We start from the raw sequence: 20,593 nt of genomic DNA on the forward strand, positions 1-20,593 counted from the left end.
TCTGCGTAGCCAGGTCTTACCCGGACAATGCCCATCTGTCTAGGGTCTTTGAATAACCGCCTTCATCTAGCCTCTTGCTTAGCCAGGACTTGTCTAGTGTAGAATATCGTTGCCCCCAGGGACAGGGTCACCCATGACCGAAGAATGCTGAGTTCAGCGATCAGATCTACACCTGTCAGCTCTCCGCGAAAATGGAACGAGCCCTAACATTACTGGTATCTGCACTCAGGCATTGCACTATTCCACCAGGCCATGGGACCAGATACATCTGAACAACATAAGCATATGAATCCCGGAAATAGTATATAAGTAACACAACAGAAATTGGATACCTAGGTAGGTGGGTCATACTCAACCTTTCACAGTGAACAGATTGATTGCCATAACAATGATCCCCCAGAAAACTCTACTGAAATTAAGCGTGGCCCAGTCTAATAAATTGAACTGTACTTATTGTCTCTGTCTAGGCACGTTGAATTGAAATGCAAGATGAGACGAATTCATAGACTGCTATCTAAGAAAGGAGGGAGAATGTAGTGCAAATATCATTAGGGTACTCGAGGCGTGAGTGTCTTAGATGCCTTTTGAGGCATCAACAACTATTCAAACTCAAGGATAACAATGAACTTAGACCTTACGCAGATAAGCTTATTTGGACAGAACAATTAAAACGAGGAGCCCCGGAATAGTGATTGATTACTCCTGAGGATTCCCATTAAGACCATCTTCGTAAGCTCATGCGAAGGACGGCATATCCATTCTGTCATCCGCGGTACACCGCCCGGACATATCTCAACGGCATCTCAGCCATTCTCCAATCCATTCAGCAAACATCAACAAGCTGATCGAGACTTCCTGTTTGTGTCGCTGACCAGTCTCGCACTCACTCGCGAAGCTAGCAAAGCTACCAGAGCTCCTCTATCCCACTTTGACTACTCGATCACCCCGTTCCAAGCCCTCGGCCTCAAAATCTCTCTACGCGACAACCCAAGCCGCCACAGTTCAAGCTCGAGCGCAAGACCAAAAACACGCAAAATGAACGGCGCAACCCGCCTCCAAATCCGCACCCAACACTGCAGCTTCTGCAACCACCTCCTGCTAGCCACAACCCGCGACATAAAGCAGCTCCCACGGCGAACAAACGGCTCAAAAGACACAGCCATAATCCTCCCCCTCTCATCGCAATCACAAGATCCCGACTCAGACACGACTCCCGATGCTTCAGGAAAACACGCGACCGTCCTCCTCTCTACAACGATCCCCGATAAGCGCTCAACCCTCATCCGACGGGCAGACGGAATCGAGAAGCGCATTCTCCTCCGATGCGGCCGCTGTCGGGCTGTCGCGGGGTACTATCTCGATCGCGTACATTGGGAGAATCAGTATCCGCAGAATGGAGATGGAGCTGAAGGGGACAGACCACCGGCTGTGTACCTTCTTCCCGGGGCGGTGGTTCAGACGGAAAATATGGGGGAAGAGGACGGTGGTGTGGGAGAAATGGAGTGGAAGAAATGGGCGGAGACTAATTAAGGCTCAAGAGCAGTCAGCTTGAAGCTACATTTGATACATTATTACAGGGGACGGGATACCCTGGCCATATTAAGCGAGTGATAAAGCAGGGCAACGTTGATGCAGAGAAGCAAGCAACGCAACACGCATATCGAACGAACCCTGGCATTAAAGGAGATAATAAAACATCTGAATTTCATTCAATGAAGTACAGGGTAAATCGGGGCCCCAGCAGGAAACCCAGAAAAGCAGCAACCCGGCACGCCTGGGGGTTCCTCCGCGAAAATCATCCATGTGCATAACGTAAATCATAAGAACAGCGTAGTAGGCGTATTGTAATAAGAGCGCGACGTAAGGGTAAGGTTGTAAAGGCACAAGAAGGGTAGTTGAGTATGCAACGCAGACTCGAGGTCACAATCAGAGTCGAGTCGAGGAACGGGGGTATCGAAATCGCTCATTGTTCCAGAATCTTCAGGACCATGTCATTGTAGTCGATCTCGTCGTTTTCGTCGACATCAATAACCTTGAAGAGATCATCGACCTCGGCTTCGGTAAACTTCTCGCCGAAGTTGGTCAGGACTGAACAGTTGTTAGCCAGGGAACTTCGCCTTTTCGTATGCCGCACGGCCAGCAAGAGGAACTCTCCAGTGGGTGCTCACCATATTTCAATTGTCCAGAGCCGATCTTGCCCGTATTTTCCTTGTCAAACGTCTTGAACCCAAGAGTGTATATCTCCGGGCCTTGGGGTGCTCGCCAACCGTCGGGGCGGTTGAGAACCTTGACGAACGAATCGTAGTCGACTACACGAGTTAGCACCTGTGCACCGTTGTAACATCAGAGAGGGGAAACAGAAAACATACAGTCGCCGCCCATGTGGCTCTGAAGGTCTGAGATGGTCTGCAGAGTGGGATTCTGGCCGCAAGCGCGGAGCAGATCGCCCAGCTGCTCAAGAGCGACGCGACCATTGCCGCGGCGGTCAAAGAGCGAGAATGCTTCTTTGTAATCGGTAGAGGCCTCGTGTTTGTTAGCCATTGTGTCAAGCTGGTCGCAGGCGCGTGGTGTGACGGGGGCAGAGATGATCGCGGAGAGTGTTGTGGTGTTGTGGGAAAGAGGGGGAAAGAAGGGATGGGGGCGGGAAGCCAATCCCGCGGAAAGGGCACGGCAACATCGGACTCGGACTCACCATGATGGAAATAGGATGCAATTGCTGAGGAGGTTCGAGGACTTGAACTAGGGAGGGATTGGAATGAGGAGAAGGCCACGGGTGGGATCGAAGTTGGTGGATCGGCCGTTGCGCGGGCAACTGCTAGCGTGTGATGATGCGCTGTGGATATGCGACAACACTGCCCACACGGGGCAGGAGCATATATACACAGACTAGTGAAATGATAGAAGCACTGCAAGTCGTTCCATACCCTAGAATGCCACATCATGATCCTGATACCCCTACGATCGTGGTTCACGATGCGATGACCCTGGGGCCTACGTACATGCAGTTGTGTATACAGTCATGATAATTATAAGAGCAAGCTCAAGAATACCCTACACTATGCCATACACCATCAAACAATGATACCATCACGACCGCAGCTTCACAATGCAGCTGTCCAGCAGCGCCGCCGCCTCGCCCAGTAACTCCCAGCGCGAATTCCCGAAAGAATCCCGCAAAATCATCAGCAGCCCCAAGCACTTGTTCCGCCCCTTCATCGCCTCCAATTCATTCGGCTCGCGCAGTCCATCCACTCGCATCAAGAACTGCTGCATGTCTTGACGCCGTTCGGCATGTGTCAGGAGTGCAGGCGAGGGGCGCAGGGGGCCGTCCAGGGCAAAGCCGTATGTCCAGACAACTAGCGCCGCGAAGTACATAACCCAGGGCCGGTTCAGCAGGTAGTCGTCACGGGCAGTGTAGTCGCTAGAATGCAGATCGGGGTCCGAAAAGCACGCGTTGAGGAACTTCAGCGCATAAAAGGTCGCGTCGCGCGCCGAGGCCTTGGTGGCCCAGCGTTCTGTCTTCTCGCGTGCGGTGCAATAGTCTCGCGCCGTAATAGACCGACCCATGAGGCGGCCGGCGCCGGCGAAGATCTGGAGATCCACGATGTCGACATGTGAGACCATGTGCGCCAGTCCATGCAGCACATCGCGGGACTCTGACTCCGTTGTTGTGGCCGACCCCAAGGCCTCGTCGAAGTCCCGGCGCCAGTTGTCGAAGGCGCGTAGTAGGGAGGTCCGCCATTTATCTCGTCCACCAAGGGTCTGTCCAACTCCGAGCGAGCTGACTTGCAGATCTCGCTGGTTCAGATGCCAGCTAACGCTCAGCAGACCTGCCATCAGGATAATCCGGCCGAACGAGTTCGTGCGGACGGGCTGGCCGTTCAGTGTGCGTTTCAATCCATCCAGGAACATGACGGGGCGGACTCCGTGAGACTGCAGACTGGACTGGACTCGCGCGACCTCAGCGGCGCTGGTAGCAGCCCACAGCGCCTCGTCGCAGGGGAGTGGTAACCGCAATTCATGTGCTACCATCTTCGCCGAATGTCCGAACATCGTAGCATGTGTCGAGTCCAGCACGAATGCTCCAAAAGCCACGCGCCGAGTTGCCTCCGCCTTGATCCAATGAGACCACGATTCATCCTCCTCCTTCGTATCTGGTGAGTCAAAAGACGATCGGCCGATGAGTGAACTACCGCGGCGCATCAGAGTCAAAGTCGTATCGTGATGAATGTGAGCGCGCTCATGCAGTGCTCGTGTAGAGAAAGTCTTCTCGTAAACCTCGAGCAATAGCAAAGCCTGGAACACCCACAGTCTGGCCGGGGGTCTGAAATCCGCATCCATAAAAATTTCCCAGCGCAGATGCCACGCAATGAAGCTCGCCAATTCCGCGGCCGTCTCGGTGGCCGCCTGTCCATGGATCTTATCCAACGTCGCCGCCCCAATCGCCATGATGGCCAGCAACAATAGGTTCGGGGTTCGATCCGCTGAAAAAGTCGGCTGGTGCAGGATAGGTAGCTGGTTATGAAAATGATACCAGTAGGACCCGATATAGGTCTGCATCATGCGCAGACTCAGTACATGACGATCATTGTCCAGATCGCCATCCATGAGCGCATCCTTGCGCTTCGTATCGGTCGAGTATGCCGCCTCGTTAAACCGTGTCGCCATTAACCGCAGTAATTCCTTTCGCTTTTGCTCCGAGATAATTGCTGGCAGAGAGCCGGAGTCTAGAATGCTCGTCACGCTCATAGGATGCTGCGGGATAACCGTGCAGAAATTATTATAGTTTGGCTCATTGACATAAAACTGGTTTTGGACAAAGGGCATCATGCCGTAGCCCAACGGTGCGAGAGGCTCGCTGAACAGCCATGCCGCAAAATCGTCCGCCATCGCAAACGGTGAGCGGTTGTAGGTCTCGCCGCCGAAGATTGGATATGCATTGGACATGGAGTCGAAATCGAGCATGGTGTCTGGTTGGCTGATCACGCCGGAGAAGTCTGTGTATCCCGAGACCGGGACGCCGGCGGTCTCGATGCCGGTCGAGAGCGGGTAATGGGTACTGGGCGGGGATTTGGAACTTGTGGTCGGGGGTTCGGTCATGAAGGGGTAATCGGCGGGGGTCATCGAGGGGGACGACGGCGACGAGGTTGGTATAAGCGCTTTCGAGGGTTCATCGTGGCCGTCGGTTGCGAACGAGTCGCGCTTCTGCAGCTGGGAGCCGCGGGTGGTATGGCGCTCGCGATGGCGAATACAGAGGTCCTGGCGGACGAACGAGCGATAGCAGTTGGGGAAATCACAGCGGAAAATCTGCTTTGGCGTGTCTGGGGGCAGTTAGCTCGGGGGTTTCGCAGACTATCTCCAGGCGGCGAGCGTACGGTTCAACTGGTGCCGGTAGAGGTGTTCGGCGCGCGAGTAGCTCTTGCCGCAGCCCTCGTGGGTACATTCGAACTTGCGGTCGGACGGGGCCCGGCGGCTGCGACGGCGCCGCTTGGAGGGCTGTTCGTCCGTGTCGGCCATGGTGTCTGGTTTAACCGCGGACAGCACCATTGGGTGCCATAGCCCGGACGATCGCTGCAGGCACGTTTGGAATGTCGATCCACAGCCCACGTGGATCGGCGACGCAGGGCAGGTATGCAGCAGAGGGATAAGTAGAAAGCACGCAAAAGGTGAACACAGTAGTCGACGAGTCGAGTCGAGACAAAGTTCTCCCGGGGAGTGCGGAGACGCGGTGGGGTGCGAAGGCGGAGGTGCAGACTCGCCCGGAGCCAACCAGCATTCGGCAGATATACCTCAATATACGGCAGGGAGAGCAAGTGTCACCTTGGCAATAACCATGTGAGTGGATGAACGCGATCTTGATTGCTATTCCTTATTCATATGACCTCACAAGTATGACCAAGTTGTAGCTGGATCTTCCAATGGTATTTTCAGACTAATGCTTGGCATTCGTCCAACACTAGTCTGACTAGGTCACGAGACTCAAGAGAAATTTAACAAGATAACTTAGGCAAGTACTAAAAATACACAGTTTTAAAGGCATGTTGATGTCTTTGTGCAGTATCATGTTGTTTAGACGTACCACATCTCAAATACGATAATCATAAGTCCTCCACCATCATGCATGCAATTCTTGGCGTACAACTGAAGTACTTGTTGAATTCATATTAGTCGCGCACTATCTGGGTTAATGAGTGCTATATCCAAATTGCAATCATAGTTTCAAGAGCATTTATTTTTTATACTTGTATCCTGCGAACTAGGTTGCCATTAAATTAAGGTGGCAGGTACTTGCGCCAGCTGCAGCCGATCTTAATGCCCGATGATTCAGGCCAAAGCGGCTGCTAACTACCGAAGTGGTGATCCCTTCCTCATTGGGACGATATACTCCGAGCAAACCGAGCCTCCTCTGAACACATCAAAGGTTGCTCGCCGGCAGCTACCGAGCATAAATTGACGTAAAGCCGTTGCTGCTTCAACGTCTGACTCAACCTAACGTCTTCCATCATCTCTTCCCTGCAACCCTCATACGAGTGGACTGGCCCAGGATGACCACCGAGGCAAATCATCACCAGATTTAGAGTGTTTCGACTATTCCCTGAACGGTAACCACTGCGAATAACCAATGAGAGGCCCGGCCCAGCCTGAACCATTCGGTGTTGCCCACCACGCGTTTCTGGAAGCTTAACGAACGCCGAACAACAGAGTCTTAAAAAAGGGGCATCCCAAAAAGACGCTGATCTACACATGAACCTCGGTCAAGCCATGACACAAGACCATGATCATCACCTTGCCTCCAGACTGACACAGCAACTATAAAAATGATATCTCCCCATACCCCACGGGCACATGGCCCACTACCACATCCACATACACCACAACCGCCACAATGAGCAACCCCAAGGACTCGATGAAGTCCACGTGGCGTAACGATCAAGAACAATGGGGAATCCCACACAAAATCCTCAACTCAGCCAACGTCTTCCACGTCGACCTAGATCGTGAAGTCCCCGTGCACCCCAAAACAGACAAACTGCCCTACCTCCCGGACTGGCAATCGCACCGTTGGATCATTGTGCACGCCTCGATCCCTCTCATCGCCCACCAAGCCTGGATCCACTTCACTGGCTACAATTTCCACCCGGTCATCGCCTTCATCTTCTACTACCAGGCCTCGCGCTTCTTCGCCTTCCGACAGCTGCGCGCAATGCGCGAACTAGGCCACAGACATGGCTTCCTAGACGGCGACAAGCACGAACGTGACGGAGTCCCAGATGTCGGAGTAGGCAAAACGCTCCTCTCCGTCTTCCTAGCCGGGTTCGTCCGCCCACTCTTCACAACGTACCTCACCTACAGCAAAGAAGAAGGCCCGTTCTCAATAAACTGGGGCGTCCTCTTCTTCGAAATTTCCCTCTACAGCATCGCCGTAGACTTCTGGTTCTACTGGTACCACCGCTTCATGCACGACGTCAACGGCCTCTGGAAATACCACCGAACGCACCACCTAACCAAACATCCAAACCCGCTCCTAACAATCTACGCGGACTCGGAGCAAGAATTCTTCGACATCGCAGGTATCCCACTAATGGCCTACGGGACGATGAAACTGCTCGGATTCCCAATGGGATTTTACGAGTGGCACATCTGCCAGTTGTACGTGCTTTTTGCAGAGGTCGCGGGACACAGTGGGTTGCGACTTCATGCGACGGTGCCGAATCCGATGGCGTGGTTGATGCGCAAGTTCGATATGGAGCTTGTGATTGAGGATCATGATTTGCATCATCGGAAGGGGTGGAGGAAGAGTCATAATTATGGCAAGCAGACTCGGATTTGGGATCGGGTTTTTGGGACTTGTGGGGATCGCATTGAGAGTGTTGATGCTAACGTGGATTATGAGAACCGGGCGACGATGCCTATCTTTTAAGTGGTATCTGTATATGTGTTCTTGGTCTAGAGTGGACTTGGTTTATGGATGATTTATGTCAGCGTTGATTACCCAAATGTTTCAAATGAATTTTCCAATGTGCATCTAGAAAAATTTCTGCACTTCACCTGACATCGGTCGACATGGGATGCAACGAACGGGTGTTAAATCGATCCAATCTACCCAGGGGAGATCGGAAAAAATTTTTCAGGAAAGAAAAAAAAAGAGTAAAGCCAAACCATGTACTCGCAAACAGAAGTAAAACAAAAAAATTATCACCATCTGGTCAAAAATAAGGAGTTTGGTTGACCCCGAAGCGACTCGAACGCTTAACTTTCAGGACTGGAATCTGACACTCTACCAATTGAGTTACGGGGCCTCCTTGGAATGTGGCACCACAATTGGTTTTATGACCCAGTTGTTGCGCTCGGCACTTGCCTGATGCGGTTAGCGTGCTCTGTACATACCCCTCTATGATTAGTAAGGTTGAAGTGCACTTCAAGATGTAATTTGGAGGGGCCAACTTCGGTAGAGTATTGATTGGTTTGATGAGCTCACAGTGATTTGATACTGCAGGATATTTTTGGGTGAATATATTTCGTCTTAGCTTTTGAGGAATTCGCCTTAATTCTGTATGAACTTTTCATGCTTGGAGATATATATTTTGCTCCTAGGCTGCGGTCATTAGGCATGGATACTTGATATGAGAGATATTCACATGTAATGAAATCTAACGCAATTAACCATATTTGATACGAAACTGCCATCATTTACGCTGTATGCATCAAGTACAAATGTTAACGGTCTGGAGAAGTCATGAGAACATGGGTGGCGTACTACCGTATGAGATTGCACCCAATACATTCTATCATACGATATAAGATCACGTGTCGTCACATCTAGCATCTTATCCAACATGAAGGTATCTACAAGAACCCCGAACGATCCACAATAAGACATTAACATGTCTCTAAATTCTCTGCCGTCATCACGGTGCGCAACTAGCTGGGATACTACCTATAAGATCCCTCGCAGTCACAGCCAGAACCCGAATCTGGCAAGCCGGCGCAGGCGCGGCGGATCATAAATCATCACTTGACCACCGGATTTCGTTTGCCATCATACATACCACATGGCGCGTAAGAGAAGTAAAAAAGGGGGTAAATGGGAATAACACCTGATGTGCAAATGCTCGGAGAAAGGGGGAGGATCCTTTTCTGGTTTTTGTCCCCGGGCAAGACCCTGAAAACACTGATGGGATAAAGAAATGTACAGAAGGGGTTCATCCGCTGAATCGGAACCGGGTGGCTTCGAGCCGGCCCAGTCCGTCGCGGGGGGCGACATTCCGGCGGCGGTAGGAGTTGGTGAAGTCTAGCAGGAAAGGGAAAAGGTTAGCAGGGGAATGATGGGAAAGAGTGAAAAGACATACCTTGGAGGAGAACGCGGATCTTGCGGGTCTCGCCGGACTCGATCTTGTCGGCAATGCTCTTGAGGAGTCGCTCGGCCTCTCCGCCCTTCATAGAGCCAGAAGGTAGCATCTGTAAGGTGCTCTGCAACCAGGCCCCGGTCTCTTGAGGGAGGAGTTCGAACATGGTCATCATGATACCCGATGCGTCGGGGAAGCAGTCACCGGGGAACGTAAACATCATGCCAGTCACAACTCGTTGAGACAAGAGCTCGCCGTGGGAAAGGATAAGGTTCTTGACGGCCTCACGGACCTCCGGTGGGGTAGTGTATGGTTCTCCTTCAGGGCTGGTGAATTCAGAGACGAGTGGCTTTTCAAAGGCGAAGCCAAAGAGGTCTCGGTAGTAGTGAAGGGTGGCGATGAGGGGGTCCGTCTGTTGGAGAGTAAGGGCGCTCAGAGCCGCGGAGAAGGTGGGAACCGCGAGGTGAGAGCCGATGTACATCTTGGGGTAGTACCGGACAGCATCAGATGATAGTCGGAAGAAGTCTTCGATGACTGAACACAAATAACATAGGTTAGTAACCGGGGGATTTCCCGACGACCAGAAATGACAGGACTTACCATCAGGGAGGTTCTCTGGCGGTAGGTCATTCATGATGCGGAGGAATGCAATTGTCTGCTGCTCGTAGAATTGATAGACGGCATCGCTAGTCGCTTGATCCACATTCTCGGCACCATCAGAGAACTCGCGCACCACGGCATCAGTAGCCCACAGGAAGCATCCCTCACGAGAAGCCTCGAAACCATTGGCAATGCTCTGAGCGAGAGTGGGCAGCAAGGGGGTCATAGCAGTGCGGTAGGAGATAATCATGTAGCGCCAGCAGCGGCACACTCGTTCCAAAATAGGAGTAGAGGACGTAAAGTTCATAACGATCGTGGTCATGATAGGGAGGATCTCGCCGCAGTACTTCACGGCTGGGTTCTCCTCACCGTGAGGAACAATGGGGGTCACCACCTGCACGAAGATGGTGATCAACTGCAGGTGATCGGCCACCGCGCGCTGTCCCTCTTCATCTTGAGCGTTGTCGGCGAGGTTCATGATACGCATGATGATGGGATCACAGAACATCCGGAAAGACTCGAAGATCTTCTCGCGGGGCTGTACGGACACAACGGCCGCAACACCCTCGGCAACTTCTTCCTGGCTAGCGGGTTTGAGCTTATCCAACACTGACTCGAAGAACGAGTGCAGTTGGTTGATGTGACCACCCAGGAGCTTCTGACAATCCGTGCCCAGGAACTTGAACGCCAACGCCGATGCCTGAATGACCTCCTGGGAGCTGTGGTTGAAACCGGAGATAACGTAGTTGAGCTGGGCCTCGAGGGTCTCGGGATGCAGTGCAGTCCACTCGGTGTATCGAGCAAGAGCCATGATGGCCTGGAAGCGGATCTTCTCCTGGTTGGGAATCTGCACGATTAAGGGGACGAGCTGGTTCAAAACGGTGTCCTCTTCAGGGTCCACCATACGACCCATGGCACGAAGGCCGAAGAGAGGTGCCTCGAGCTCTTGCCAGTGGGGGACATGATTGTCACTGGCCTGCGACGCGTACTTGCCTACCCATTGCTGGATCAGCTGGTAGATCTTGCCGAGACAGTCAGGTACGCCCACCACGGCGCAACAGTCCTTCAGTACATCGCCCATCTGGTGACGGAATTGACGGAACTTTTCCTCTTGCTCACGATCACCGGCGAACAGATCGGTCTCGTCATCCTCGGGCTTGGGGTATTCGAGGTGCTTCACCATGATGTCGACCAGTTGCGAGAAGATATCCTGCAGACTGACTCGGGCCTCCGGATAGCGTTCGAGCGTAATGTATTGCTTCAGTTCGTACCAGAAGATGAATGTTAACGAAACCGCATCACGTTCCCAGTCGCGTGCACAGCACTCGAGGACTGCCTCAACGAGGCCACGAAATTCACCCGGAAGACGCGCAATCAGGACGGCCCATGCCTCTCCGGCCTCAGCAAACATTCGTGTAATACCCTTGAACGCTTCCAGATCCTCCGCCTCGGCATTCTCGGCGATCTTAGGTCGAAGGGCCATCAGGCGGGGGTAGAGGGCCTGAATAATGGGGAGGGACTCGTTGACATCCCGGGTATCGCGGTAGAGAGTGCACATGCAGTCGACGCCGGCATCGAAAGACACGTCATTATCCAGTGCTTTCACAATGACATCCATCAAAGGCGACTCGACAATCTGGGCAGCCGGGATCTCGCGCAGCCATGAAGTAATGCAGTCCAGAAGACGCGGGTTCGTAGCAGCTGTGGGCGACGACTGGGCATATCCGATCATCAGTTGCATGACCTGCTCGGCATTATCTTCCAGAAGTTCCTTGGTGCGCTGGAGCAATTCATCTTCGCTGAGATTGATCTTGCGTCCCTCCGTCACTTCTTCCGGTAAGATCTTCAGGAATTCCAGCACGCAGTCCCCCGCACTGCTGCCCAATACCGAGCCCACGGTCGCCAGGACATCCTTCCAGGCGAGCATCTGGATCGCCAAACTTGCCAAACACACACATAACTGAGTCTGAATTGGTCGCGGCCCGGACGCAAAAGCCACCAGGAGGTTGAGAACGGAGTCACGCAGAGCAATTACGGCGTCGGGAGGGAGTTGGTCCAAGTCGAACACGATCTGTTTTTGAAAGGTCAAAGTTAGCCCCGCGTTTCTCGTCCTCCACGTTCCGCGGGCATCCCGCATCTAAACCAGCCGGAATCTTCCAAAAAGAGACTATACCTTTCCCTTCAATGTGGTCGCCGCGAACAATTTCGCCTCGACGGGGACATCGGGCGACTGTAATAGAGCGTGGGTCGTTTGCCACGCTTCGATCTGTAACACCGTTTTTCTGGGGTTAGAAGGGATTGCCAATAGAGAGTCACGGTCGAAGCGACCGGGAGGGCGACGAAGAGGGGGGCGTACCGATTTCTGAAACTTCTCTAGGAATTCGTGGGCTTGCGTCTTCTCGGACCTAGACACATTCCCTTGCATAGTCGCGACGGCCGCCAGGACCGGGGCAAATGCCTGCCCAGTTTCCTTGCTGGCCATGATGGGTGGCGCGTTGATCAGGTCAAGACTCAATCACTGAATCCGACGACCACGAAAAAGAATGAACGGGTGGGAAGAAAGAAGTCACAGGACGAGGGGGTGGTCGCAAAGAGTCAAATGTGAGGAGGAAGGTGGGATGTGGTGCCCGTGATGTGTAACGGTATTACCGATCACGGGACGCAGAGCTTGCCGCTCCTAACTTCTTCCCGCATTCCGCCTGCTCAGCTTTGCTCTGCCACATTTCTCCAATTTCTCCAACCCAACCGTCACCATGCCTGCTCCTAACTCTTTCCCGCGCAACAAGCAGAAGCAGCAGCAGCTGGTCGTTCCCATCAACATGATCTTCGGTGGGATGCAGAGCAAGAGCATTGTGAAGATCTGGCTCGTCGATGCGCCCCGTGACCGTATCGAGGGCCGCATCCAGGTATGTACCCATTGCGCAAGCTTCAGTTTGACCCCACCGACCATCAAATTATGCACATATACTGATGCGGGAATTTCTAGGCCTTCGACGAGTTCATGAACATGACTCTGGAAGACGCTGTGGAGGTTCGCGTCTCTGCTCGCGGTCGAGAGGAGAAGCGTCGCAACCTAGGTAAGTGCCCCTGCCACTACGGGGACGCTGTGCGTTTATCGCGCGGTGCTGCCTGTGGGATAGCTTCTGAGATAGCTCCTGACCCTATCTATTATGATAACAGGCGAAATTGTCCTCAAGGGTGACAATGTTTCCCTTATTGCGTTTGGTAACTAAGCTGCCCTAAACTGGTTTCGACATCTCACGACATTTTTTTTTCGTTTACGTCCGGCGAACCAAATACCTTCCGTCACCTACTACGATCGCATCAATCACCCAGTCATGCTCCACCACGGGGATCTCCTCGGCAAGCAACTGTTCATGGAGGGATAGGGCGACTGGCACAAGGCGTTTTTTTGTTAGTTTTCGGGCCAAAAATGGGGGTTTTGATTTCTTCATTGTTTTCTTTGCCTGGGGTTTCTTGTTTTTGGCCTGGGGTTTTTAGGATTGCTTACCGAGAAATGGCATTTTCTCACTCCATTTACCATATCGTGTCAGAAAATGATCGTAATACCCTTTACCATGGCCCAACCTGCGAAATCCCTCGTCAAACGCCATACCCGGCATGACGATGAGATCCAATCCACTGGCCTCGAAGCAGTTTCGACGACCAGGAATCTGTGTAGGTTGAAGAGACGGAATCCCCCATTTATCCGGCTGTAGCGACTCGAACTCGGCCATCGATTCGAGAGCGAGCATGTCCATCACTGAGACCTTGTCAGGCTTGTGAATGTACGGAATGTATACGCATTTCCCGCTTTGCAAAGCATCCTGGACGATACTCCGCGTAGACAGCTCGCCCGTCGGCATCGACAAGTAGACGGCGATGCTCTTCGCGTTCTGGTATTCGGCCAGCGACAGGAACTTGTTCGTGGCGACGACAGCTAGACAAGGTCGCAACCATTGCGTGTGAGTCAAAGCCCGACGGGAAACTCATTGACGGCCAACAACGCGGGGGAACGGTGAACTTACATTGCTGAACGATTGCAGCTGACGAAAGGCCCTCGAAGACCCCACGCATCCGCTTGCGCAAGTCACGCTTGGCCAGCTGAAACGCCATTGTTCGGTGCAGCCCCGCGGGAGAATAGGAGGGAGGAGATGCAACGATCATTCCAGCCGATAATCGATAAGAGTGGACCGGCATGCCAGTGCGGCGTCCTTGTTGGTCCCCACCCGAATGAAGGGAGCCCAGGGACGACCTTCTCTTCTCTCTTCTCTCCTCGTGTCCTCAATTCAACAACGATGATCTTTCTATGGGCTTTCTTGGCCACGGCGGCGGCCGTGAATGTGGAAGAGCTGGTGGGAACGTGGACGACAAAATCGAAGCAAGTCTTTACCGGTCCGGTATGTACACCATAACAACGACGCGAGACGATGCTGACGAGACTAGGATTTCTACGACCCGCTGAATGATCGGTTCTTTGAGCCTAATTTGACGGGTATTTCATACTCGTTTGATGGCGAGGGTCACTATGAAGAGGCCTTTTATCGCGCTATAGCAAATCGTGAGTGCCGGTGGATCCCGATCTATATCCTTTGCAGAGAACCATCGGGCTAACCAGCGCAGCCACGGATCCATCGTGTCCCTCAGGAATCATGCAGTGGCAACACGGAACCTATACCGTCTCTGCCGATGGATCGATGGTCTTGCATCCCATCGCCAGTGATGGTCGACAGCTGCTCTCCCAGCCATGCGTGCAGGACACGGCTTTCTATACCCGATACAACAACACGGAGAAGTTCAAGGTAAGCCATGACCAGTGAACCATGCTGTTACAGTGGCAGGATCTAACACAGGCCAACTACAGGGATTCTCAGTCTCGGTCGACGCATATAACCACGTCCAACGACTGGACCTGCAGCAATCCACCGGCGAGATCATGCACCCCATGTACCTGGCATATCGCCCGCCCAAGATGCTGCCCACAAACACCCTCAACCCCATCCCAACATCCAAGAAGAAGCGAGAACTGTCATCAGGCCTTCATGTCGTCATCAAGGAGGAACTAATCAACCCAGATCGTTGGTGGTGGTTTGGCGTGCTGGCAACCTCACTCGGTGGAGCGGCGTTCTTCTTTTCTTAATGTGTAATAGACTTAATATCCGGAATTTCTTGGTCCCGCATTCGATTCAACAGTGTTTTTCATCATTAATTCTGAGAGGGGATATATTGAACGTATTGTAAATCTAGTGTACACATCAGTTCCGCGGAGTCCAGACTCACGCAGAGACAGCCTTCTTGACCAGACCAGCGACTTCCTTGCGGTCGGCGGGCTTGCCGTCCAGGGCACCACCGGGCGCAAAGAGAGACTTGAGCACCTGACCGACATCGAGCTTCTTCCCGGCCTCTTTAATGGCGGTAATCTCGTTTGCAATGATGGTCTCGACTTCCTCAACGGCGAGGGTCTTGACCTGGCTGGCATACTCCTCGAGGACGGCCACCTGCGCTTCCTCCTTCTCCTTCAGATCGGGTCGTTCGGCCTCGGCGAACTCCTTGGCAGCATCCCTGGCAGCACTAGCCCGCTTGCGCAGAAGCGATAAGAGCTGGATATCTGTTTGAATGGGGGAGGCGGTCTTTTGGCTGTTATTGAACTCGGAGATGACGGCACGTAGGACATTGAGCCTGGAGCGACAGGAAATAATGAATTAGTCACTCATTATCAATTCACAAAGCATTAAAACGACCTACCTAGAAGTATCCTTAGCTCTCATAGCTGTTTTCAAGTCTGTCCGAAGCGTAGCCATCAGCGGAGGCGTAGTAGGGCTGGCGGTAGAATTCCAGCGCACCATGCGCATGGAGCGCAACGGCGCCCGTGTAGACAGACGAAGTGAATGGAACATGATAAAATTCCGAAACAAATAAATACGGCAGAAGTTGGTGGCGGCTTCAATGGCAGTCACTGAAGAAAGTCGACGCGGAAGCTGTGAATGCGAAAGGCGGAATATCGGTGGTCCGTGCGCCTTCAATTGTTGACTCGCGCTTTTCGCAAAAGACGGCAGGCCAACTCCTCCGCACTGCAACATCCCCTCCCCATCTTCCATCCTAGCCCGAGGGAGCTCTGGTTTTTGATTCACTTAATAGCTGAAGCTCCATTTATTCCGTCTCCATCCAGCGGGGAGTCCTCCCTCCTCCTCTGCCCAGCTCTCCAGCTGCAGAATGGCGTATCCGACTCTGCCCACGAACCTCCCTCCGGGGACACCGCAGCGACCCCTGCCTGGAGCGTTCCTACAGACTCCAGCAGTGCCCCGAAATGACGCCCCCCGATCTCCGCCACAGCCCCTCCCGGTGCAGACGCCATTGCCCAATATGGCCCCGGCGATCGTCCAGACATCCAACCGAGCCTTGAGCGTGGAAGAGCGTGGGGCGCACACCATCAACAATACCCTGGCGCAAGAAGCTCGCTTTCCGGACCTGGACAGCTATCTGTCGCGTAAATTTTCCCCAGCTCTAGTTAACAGGAAAGATGAAAGCTAACTAGACCCGAACAGAGGGATTCTCATCCGACTATGATATCCCCACGAGCCCGTCATGGGCGCCGTTCCAGAAAGTCAAAATGTACAACATCCCCGATCAAATCTTCGATCAATACAATCGTGCCCAGGTGTCGACAAGTATGGGTTTGTTCGCCGAGATCAACCACGCGTGGGTGGCCATTGACAACGCACTGTACCTGTGGGACTTTAAAGCCAACAACCCCGAGCTGGTTGGATTCGAGGAACAGCCGAACAGCATCAACGCGGTGAAGCTGGTCAAGCCGCGCCCCGGTGTATTTTTGCCCAACATTTCGCACCTGCTCGTGGTGGCTACGACAGCGGAGGTGATCATACTGGCTATGAGCTGCGAGATGGACAATGAGCGTTTCAAGGTGTCTTTGTTCGAAACGAAAATGGCAGTGCCTGTTCGGGGACTGGACATCCATGTGATTGCCGCTTCGGACCAGACCGGTCGCATTTTCTTTGGAGGATCGACTGACAACCATGTGTGGGAGCTCACCTATCAGCAAGAGGAGCGGTGGTTCTACAACCGTTGCGCCAAAGTGAACCACACTCGGTCTAGGCTTGCAGCATTCAAGCCATCGATGAGCATGCCCAACCTTGCCCTTGCGCAGAGAGCTGGTGTGGAACACGTCGAGCAGATGGTGATTGATGACAGCCGAAGACTGCTGTACACCCTGTCTAATGAGTCCACAATTCGAGTGCTTCACTTTAAGAATGATGGTAGCGTCTCTGTGGCCATCACTAAGCGGGCCGTAGACATTTACGCCAACATCGGACATACCATTGCGTCCCACGAGACGCTGAACCCGAAAGTGAAGATCGTCTCCATCAGCCCTGTCCCCGAGGCAGAGGCCAAACGGTATCATTTGGTTGCAACCACCGCCACTGGATACCGAGTTTACCTCAGTGCCACTGGTTCTTACAGCTGGGACCCCCAGCAGGTTGGAGCGGATGCCCCGACTAGCATGCAGGCGCAACATATCAAGACTCCGCCGGTTGATATCGCTCTGGATGCCAGAGATGTTAACGGAAACCGGATTCAATCGCTTGCCGCAAGAGGTCCGCTCCAGTCCCTTTCACCGACTCGTTTGGCGGCACGCTTCCCTCCCGGCTACTTCTTCTGTTTCACCTGCCGGGATCCCACACAACGCGAGGATACCCTGTTCATCTCCGCTCCTGACTCTGGTCGACTTGCGCGCCCACATGAGAGCTCGACTGCCGCTCAGGCTCCGGAATCGGCTATCTGGTTGAACCTCGGCGGCAAGGCTGAGGACATTGGGCTATGCTCGGCGCCTCTGCCAGCTACTGCCGGCGGGTTCGGTAATGAGATGGCGGTTCAGTTTGATCAACCTGCTGCGCAGGTGGCAATTCTGACCAACACTGGAATCCACATCATCCGTCGCCGACGCCCCGTGGATATCTTTGCGTCCCTGGCGCGTAGCGGAAGTCTGAGTCATGACGGCTTGGATGAGGTGCTCAAGGCATTCAGTCTTGGATTTGGGCGAGCGGAGACTCTGGCGACGGCCCTCGCCGTGGCCTGTGGCCAAGGAGAGGAGATCGCCCATGACCAGCGTATGACCCAGATCAGTGATCCCGACGTGCTTGAGTTCGCGCGCAAGATCTTTGTCGGGTTCGGTGGCAAGCCCACACCAAACCAAGATATTAGTGACGGTACTGCTCTCACCATCGATGATGTGACTCCTTCACCCCGACACCAAGGTATTGCACTGTACATTTCGCGTCTTCTCCGATCGATTTGGAAGAAGGAGGTCAGTACAATTGGCAAGGCGTCGGATGGTGGAATGACTGTTGCTGCCTCGGTCGCCACTGCCAAACTGCAGAGCATCCAACAGAGTCTCTCGTCTCTCCAAGAGTTCTTCAAGGTCAACCGCAGCTTCATTGAAGGTCTGAGCGGTCCCGATGCTCTTGCCCGGGCCGAGTCCAAGGCCGCGGTCATTGAACTGCAGGCCGAACACCGTGCTGTCCATTCGCTGGTGCAGCTGGTATCCCACACTATCGAGGGCATTTCCTTTGTCCTCGTTCTCTTTGATGAGCGGGTGGATGAGATTGTGAACACACTTCCTGACGAGTCGAAGCACCGGTTTTTGAAGCTTACCTTCGAGGAGCTCTTCAGCACCAGCAAGGGTCATGAGATTGCCAAGGAGCTGGTGAAGGGTATCGTCAACCGCAACATTGCTAAGGGCTCAAATGTGGAGACGATTGCGGATGCTCTCCGCCGTCGATGCGGCAGCTTCTGCAGCCCGGAGGATGTGGTGATTTTCAAGGCCCAGGAGCTGCTCAAGCGTGCTTCTGAGGCTGGTGCTAACTCTGACTTGGGCCGGAACCTCCTGAACGAAAGCCTCAAGCTTTTCCTGGAGGTGGCTGAGAACCTCCCGATGGACTACCTGGTTTCTGCCGTGGATACGTACATTAACACACAATTCTTTGCTGGTATGTCGTTCACTAACGAATCTAGATCTAATGTACATGCTAACCGACAAAAAACAGGAGCCATTCAATTATGTCTCAACGTCGCCGGCGTTTCCGACAAAGCCAACCTTGCCCTGTCCTGGATCATGGATGGTCGTCCCGAACAGGTGCCTATGCCTTCCCATGCCCACGGCGAAAGTCCCCCGCTCATCACTCTACAGGACTCTCGCAAGGAACACTTCTACTTCCGCAAGCAATGTTACGACCTGGTGTCGAAGGTAATTGTCGCTGTGGACAATCTCACCGCTTCGGACCCTGGTTTCATTGATGGGCAACCCACCCAGATTGCCAAACGACAGAACGAGGCTTATTGCGTGATTTCCGGTTCGCAAGACGAGGTGTTCTTGACCAGTCTGTACGACTGGTATTTGGAACAGGGCTGGAGCGACCGTCTCCTGCAGACTCAGTCCCCGTTCGTGGTCACGTATCTCGAACGCAAGTCCGCCGACGATATCGCTCATGCCGATCTGCTGTGGCGTTATTACGCCCAGTCACAACGGTTCTTCGAGGCCGCCAAGGTGCAATTCCAGCTGGCCCAGAGCGCCTTCACGCTGCCGTTGAGCAAACGTATTGAGTACCTGGGCCGTGCTCGCGCCAACGCATCAACCTTTACCCCCGATGTCGGCCGACAGTCCCGACAGCGATTGCTGCAGGAGATCGGAAACCTCATTGACGTTGCCAACATTCAGGATGACCTCCTGCACCGCCTGAAGGAAGATAAGCGCATTGCGCCAGAGCGCAAGGGTGAGGTCCTGCAGGACGTAGATGGACCGGTGATGGATATCAGCACGGTACGTCCGATTCCGATTCCGACCCCTTATTTTCATGTCCTAACAAAAACTAGCTCTTCAACCAATACGCCGACTCGGCCAGCTACTATGACATCTGCCTGCAGATCTTCTACTTGGCAGACTACCGCAACGCAGCCGACATCAAGGCCACCTGGCAACATCTGATCCAAGATCTCCACGAGGAAACCCTCGCCCGCGGCACGCCGAAGCCGTACGAGGCCGTCATCGAAAAACTCCGCAGTCTCGGCTCTCGCCTCCGTATGTCCGACACCGTCTTCCCGGTGCGTGAGCTCCTCCCCATCCTGGAGCGCTACAATCTCGAGCACCAGCGCACCGAGGGAACCACCTACTGGGTCGTCGACCTGTTCCTGGAACTGGGCGTCGCCTACGAATCCCTGTACGCCGTACTGGAAGCAATGTATTACACCGACGAAGCCCCCTTTCAGGGCGCAAACCGCCGGTACATTGCGGCGGACCTAGTGTATCTGCTTCAGGGGTGGTTCCATGAGAGCGCGCAGCTGGGCGGGATGGTATTTGGGTCTGAGGCGGCGGCAGAGCGGGTCTCGGAAACCTTGTTATTGCTGCAACAGAACCCGCAGAACGCTCCCGAGGTCCGGGAAGCGGGTGACAGGTTGCGTGCGCAGATTTCGAGTCTCCTGCGTTAGCCTTCCTACAGGGCATTTCAGTTTTGCCTGTAGTAGGTTGGTATGAATGGTGAATTCATTGCAGTTTGGTTCGGCGAATATGATGGGGTTTGGGTTTGGACTCTGGATGTATGACGGATCGCATGTTTGTACTTCTAGTGGCCCGC

At 53.5% G+C, this 20,593-nt stretch overlaps 10 protein-coding genes across 10 annotated transcripts; 5 read left to right on the forward strand and 5 right to left on the reverse strand.

The window, feature by feature from the left end:
• Positions 1–1,035: 1,035 nt before the first annotated feature.
• Positions 1,036–1,530, forward strand: N7532_007342 (uncharacterized protein; the record flags this gene model as incomplete). Its single annotated transcript, XM_056619835.1, has 1 exon — positions 1,036–1,530. The coding sequence occupies one exon, from the start codon at positions 1,036–1,038 to the stop codon at positions 1,528–1,530; it is 495 nt and encodes a 164-aa protein (XP_056473201.1).
• Positions 1,531–1,963: 433 nt separating this feature from the next.
• On the reverse strand, positions 1,964–2,541 carry N7532_007343 (uncharacterized protein; the record flags this gene model as incomplete). Its single annotated transcript, XM_056619836.1, has 3 exons — positions 1,964–2,088; positions 2,169–2,309; positions 2,370–2,541. 3 exons carry the CDS (start codon positions 2,539–2,541, stop codon positions 1,964–1,966), a joined length of 438 nt encoding a protein of 145 aa, XP_056473202.1.
• A 546-nt stretch (positions 2,542–3,087) lies between these two features.
• On the reverse strand, positions 3,088–5,517 carry N7532_007344 (putative C2H2 finger domain protein; the record flags this gene model as incomplete). The annotated part of the gene is made up of 2 exons (XM_056619837.1): positions 3,088–5,321; positions 5,376–5,517. The coding sequence occupies 2 exons, from the start codon at positions 5,515–5,517 to the stop codon at positions 3,088–3,090; spliced, it is 2,376 nt and encodes a 791-aa protein (XP_056473203.1).
• Positions 5,518–6,886: 1,369 nt separating this feature from the next.
• On the forward strand, positions 6,887–7,921 carry N7532_007345 (sterol desaturase family protein; the record flags this gene model as incomplete). The annotated part of the gene is made up of 1 exon (XM_056619838.1): positions 6,887–7,921. The coding sequence occupies one exon, from the start codon at positions 6,887–6,889 to the stop codon at positions 7,919–7,921; it is 1,035 nt and encodes a 344-aa protein (XP_056473204.1).
• A 1,282-nt stretch (positions 7,922–9,203) lies between these two features.
• Positions 9,204–12,429, reverse strand: N7532_007346 (mRNA transport regulator MTR10; the record flags this gene model as incomplete). Its single annotated transcript, XM_056619839.1, has 4 exons — positions 9,204–9,292; positions 9,351–9,881; positions 9,948–12,018; positions 12,121–12,429. 4 exons carry the CDS (start codon positions 12,427–12,429, stop codon positions 9,204–9,206), a joined length of 3,000 nt encoding a protein of 999 aa, XP_056473205.1.
• Positions 12,430–12,700: 271 nt separating this feature from the next.
• On the forward strand, positions 12,701–13,180 carry N7532_007347 (small nuclear ribonucleoprotein E; the record flags this gene model as incomplete). The annotated part of the gene is made up of 3 exons (XM_056619840.1): positions 12,701–12,853; positions 12,934–13,024; positions 13,128–13,180. 3 exons carry the CDS (start codon positions 12,701–12,703, stop codon positions 13,178–13,180), a joined length of 297 nt encoding a protein of 98 aa, XP_056473206.1.
• A 45-nt stretch (positions 13,181–13,225) lies between these two features.
• On the reverse strand, positions 13,226–14,063 carry N7532_007348 (5-formyltetrahydrofolate cyclo-ligase; the record flags this gene model as incomplete). The annotated part of the gene is made up of 3 exons (XM_056619841.1): positions 13,226–13,341; positions 13,459–13,887; positions 13,976–14,063. 3 exons carry the CDS (start codon positions 14,061–14,063, stop codon positions 13,226–13,228), a joined length of 633 nt encoding a protein of 210 aa, XP_056473207.1.
• Positions 14,064–14,245: 182 nt separating this feature from the next.
• Positions 14,246–15,087, forward strand: N7532_007349 (uncharacterized protein; the record flags this gene model as incomplete). The annotated part of the gene is made up of 4 exons (XM_056619842.1): positions 14,246–14,347; positions 14,394–14,508; positions 14,571–14,749; positions 14,812–15,087. 4 exons carry the CDS (start codon positions 14,246–14,248, stop codon positions 15,085–15,087), a joined length of 672 nt encoding a protein of 223 aa, XP_056473208.1.
• A 136-nt stretch (positions 15,088–15,223) lies between these two features.
• N7532_007350 (uncharacterized protein) lies at positions 15,224–15,844 on the reverse strand (the record flags this gene model as incomplete). Its single annotated transcript, XM_056619843.1, has 2 exons — positions 15,224–15,626; positions 15,693–15,844. 2 exons carry the CDS (start codon positions 15,842–15,844, stop codon positions 15,224–15,226), a joined length of 555 nt encoding a protein of 184 aa, XP_056473209.1.
• A 316-nt stretch (positions 15,845–16,160) lies between these two features.
• N7532_007351 (putative non-repetitive nucleoporin) lies at positions 16,161–20,447 on the forward strand (the record flags this gene model as incomplete). Its single annotated transcript, XM_056619844.1, has 4 exons — positions 16,161–16,434; positions 16,493–18,952; positions 19,010–19,782; positions 19,836–20,447. 4 exons carry the CDS (start codon positions 16,161–16,163, stop codon positions 20,445–20,447), a joined length of 4,119 nt encoding a protein of 1,372 aa, XP_056473210.1.
• Between the last annotated feature and the right edge of the window lie 146 nt (positions 20,448–20,593).

This window comes from Penicillium argentinense, assembly GCF_028826775.1.
Source record: "Penicillium argentinense strain IBT 30761 chromosome Unknown utg000006l_segment0_segment0, whole genome shotgun sequence".
Taxonomy (NCBI): Eukaryota; Fungi; Ascomycota; class Eurotiomycetes; order Eurotiales; family Aspergillaceae; genus Penicillium; species Penicillium argentinense.